Source organism: Pteropus vampyrus, unplaced genomic scaffold (assembly GCF_000151845.1).
Source record: "Pteropus vampyrus isolate Shadow unplaced genomic scaffold, Pvam_2.0 Scaffold203, whole genome shotgun sequence".
Taxonomy (NCBI): Eukaryota; Metazoa; Chordata; class Mammalia; order Chiroptera; family Pteropodidae; genus Pteropus; species Pteropus vampyrus.
The window spans coordinates 525,792-528,508 of record NW_011888984.1 but is presented as its reverse complement, the minus strand read 5'-3'; the positions used below and the strand labels follow the sequence as shown (position 1 = coordinate 528,508).

The following is a 2,717-nucleotide window of genomic DNA, read 5'->3' as shown; positions in this document are numbered from 1 at the left end:
ATGGGGCCAGCCCCCCCGCAAGCCCCAGCATCATCCCCCGGCTGAGGGCCATTCGCTGTGAGTATCTCCCACGGCCCTGACTGGTCCATCAGTCGGCAGACTTCTCTGAGCACATACTGTGCACCAAGCCAGAGGACCAGCAGGGAACAAGACAGGCAGGGTCCCCTCACTCCTTCCAATCTGGGAGAAACACGCAAAACACAAGTCAGTACGCAGAATAATTTCCAGTAGTGACAAACACTGTAAAGGAAATCAGGGAAGGAAATAAAAGAGAAGCGTTGCCATCTTACATCGAGAAGGCCTGCCTAGGGAGCTGCGGTTTGAGCGGGGACCTGCCTGGTAAGGAGGAGCGAGACACGTGGCGATCTGAAGGACGGGTGTCCTTGGCAGAGGGAGCAGCAAAGGCAAAGGCCCAGAGGTGGGAACAAGCGTGGCGTGTTCATCAGCCCCGAAGGCCACCTTGACAGTAGTAAAACGAATGGGAGGCAGAGCAAGCAGTGGGTTTGTGGTCGGGGGGTTCCGCAGGGGCCTGATCACTCCGGGACTCTGGGACAAGGAGTCTGGATTTTATTTGGAAGGTGATGGGGGAGCCCCTGGAGGGCTGCAAGCAAGGCAGTGATGTGATAAAATGTACCCGTTCCCTCTGGCAGTTGTGAGGAGCATGGATAGGAGGAGGGCGGGCGTAGGGGCAGGAGACAGTGGGGACTGGCCTGGGGTAGGGCCTCGGAGGGGAGATGGCCACATCCGGGCTGTCTGGCAGAGGTGGAGCCACTGGGGTTTGCTGATGGGTAAAGGATACGGGGCTGACTGCCAAGTCTGTTCTGCGCCTTCATTCACCCCCAGCCTTGCCCCACACACTGCCCCGCCCCCCTGCACACCTCTGTTGGGTACCAGCTTTGTACCAGGCAGAGAAGTCATTCTCATGAGGGACACAGAGACAACAGCTGAACAGTGGTAGTCAATACTGGTATTAGGGTGCGTTCAAAGTGTGACAGGAATGGAGAAGACTGACTCCAGGGAAAAAACTACCCCAGAGCTGGAGGCTGAAGGGGCAACCAGCCAACCAGGCCAGGAAAGGGACTGAAATGGAGCAGAATCCAGTGAAGGGAATAGCACGGAGGTGTGAAAAGGACCATCTACAGGTCCTTGGGGACCTGTAGATGCAGGGCCCCGACCATGGCACTCGTGCCCTCTGCCCGGGATCCCAGCTCCACCCCTCTCCCTCCACACCAGCCACGCTGGCCGCCTGGCTGTCCCATGCCCTCTCAGGCTGTCCCGCCCCAGGGCCTTGGCATTTGCTGTCCCCTCTACCCAAAATGCTCCTCTCCCTTGTGCCTATCCGACTCACTCCCTCACCTCCCCAAGTCTTCGCTCAGATTCCTCCTCCCCTGTGGAGCTTCCCTAACCTCAGGCCTCCCCGCTTCCTGCCTAGTGTTTCCCACAGCACTTACCGCCTTCTAACGCCTGCACAGACGACTTACCCAGTATGAGTCTTGCTGATTGTCTGTCTTCACCCACTGAACTGCCAGCTCCCAGGGCAGGGGCTTTGTCTGCTTCGTCCACTGCTGTCCTCTAAGCACCCGCCACAGGGCTTGGCGCAGAGCAGGTGCTCAGTAAACACGGGACTGAATGGACGGTCGAAGGGTTAGGGTTGAGGAGTGATGGAGATGAGGCCGAGGAAGTCAGCTGGGAATAACATGAAGGGCCTCCAATGCCAGGCCGAGGAGCTGGAGCGTTGTCCTGACAGCAGCGGGCAGCTGTGGAAGGGTTTAGAGCAGGGGAGGGCCACGACTGCAGTTGGAATCCGAGATCCTCCGGCTTCCAGGTGGGGGAGGGATCCAAGCTGGGAGTGAGGCTGGGAGCCCAGCGGGGACAGACTCTCCAAGACCCAGTAACCGAGTGGCTTCTCTCGGCGCAGTGACTCCTGTGGACGGTGGCGGTGGCCCCAGCAGTGGCAGCAGCAGTGGCGGCAGTGGGACGTGGGGCCGCAGCGGGCCCCCAAAGAAGGAAGAACTGGTTGGCGGCAAGAAGAAGGGCCGGACCTGGGGGCCCAGCTCCACGCTGCAGAAGGAGCGGGCTGGAGGGGAGGAGAGGTAGGCGGCTACCCTGCGCCCGCGCCCCACCCCTGGGCCCAGGGCCCCCAGAAGGCCCATGAACCACCCCCCCCATTTGGTTCCCCCTGCAGGCTGAAGGCCCTGGGGGAAGGAAGCAAACAGTGGTCATCAAGCGCTCCCAACCTGGGCAAGTCTCCCAAACACACCCCCATCGCCCCAGGCTTCGCCAGCCTCAATGAGATGGGTAAGACAGGGAGCGTGCCTTCAGAGGAGAGGGGAGGGGACATTCCCTGGCCTAAGGGGACCCTAACACAAGACAACACAGTGATCGTTCCCCACGGTTGTGGGGAGGAAGCCAGATTTCTGGGTCAGAGCGTAGGTGGCGGTCCTGGAAAGGGGGACAGTGGTCCCTGGAGTGGGGGCATCACTCCCAGGTTCAGGGTTGGAAGGGGATGGATTCTAGAACGATGCTTAGCCGACTTGGTGCCGCTGTTGGAGGGGTCATTGGGGACAGCCCTTTGCCTCCAAGTCTCAGAGGCCCCGGGGTCAGCAGTACCCAGAGTCGAGTGCCGCCCTCTCCCGCTTGCAGAGGAGTTCGCGGAGGCTGACGGAGACAACAGCGGGCCCTCCTCGCCCCACAGCACCCCGGCCTACCTTGCGGTG

General features: G+C 60.8%; 1 protein-coding gene across 1 annotated transcript in view; it reads left to right on the top strand.

Moving 5' to 3' along the window:
• Positions 1–2,717, top strand: part of MAP3K10 (mitogen-activated protein kinase kinase kinase 10) — a 15,870-nt gene that overhangs the window by 11,275 nt on the left and 1,878 nt on the right. The window contains 4 exon segments of the mRNA XM_011372320.2: positions 1–57; positions 1,919–2,093; positions 2,186–2,298; positions 2,644–2,714. Coding sequence (XP_011370622.1) covers positions 1–57; positions 1,919–2,093; positions 2,186–2,298; positions 2,644–2,714 — 416 coding nt within the window.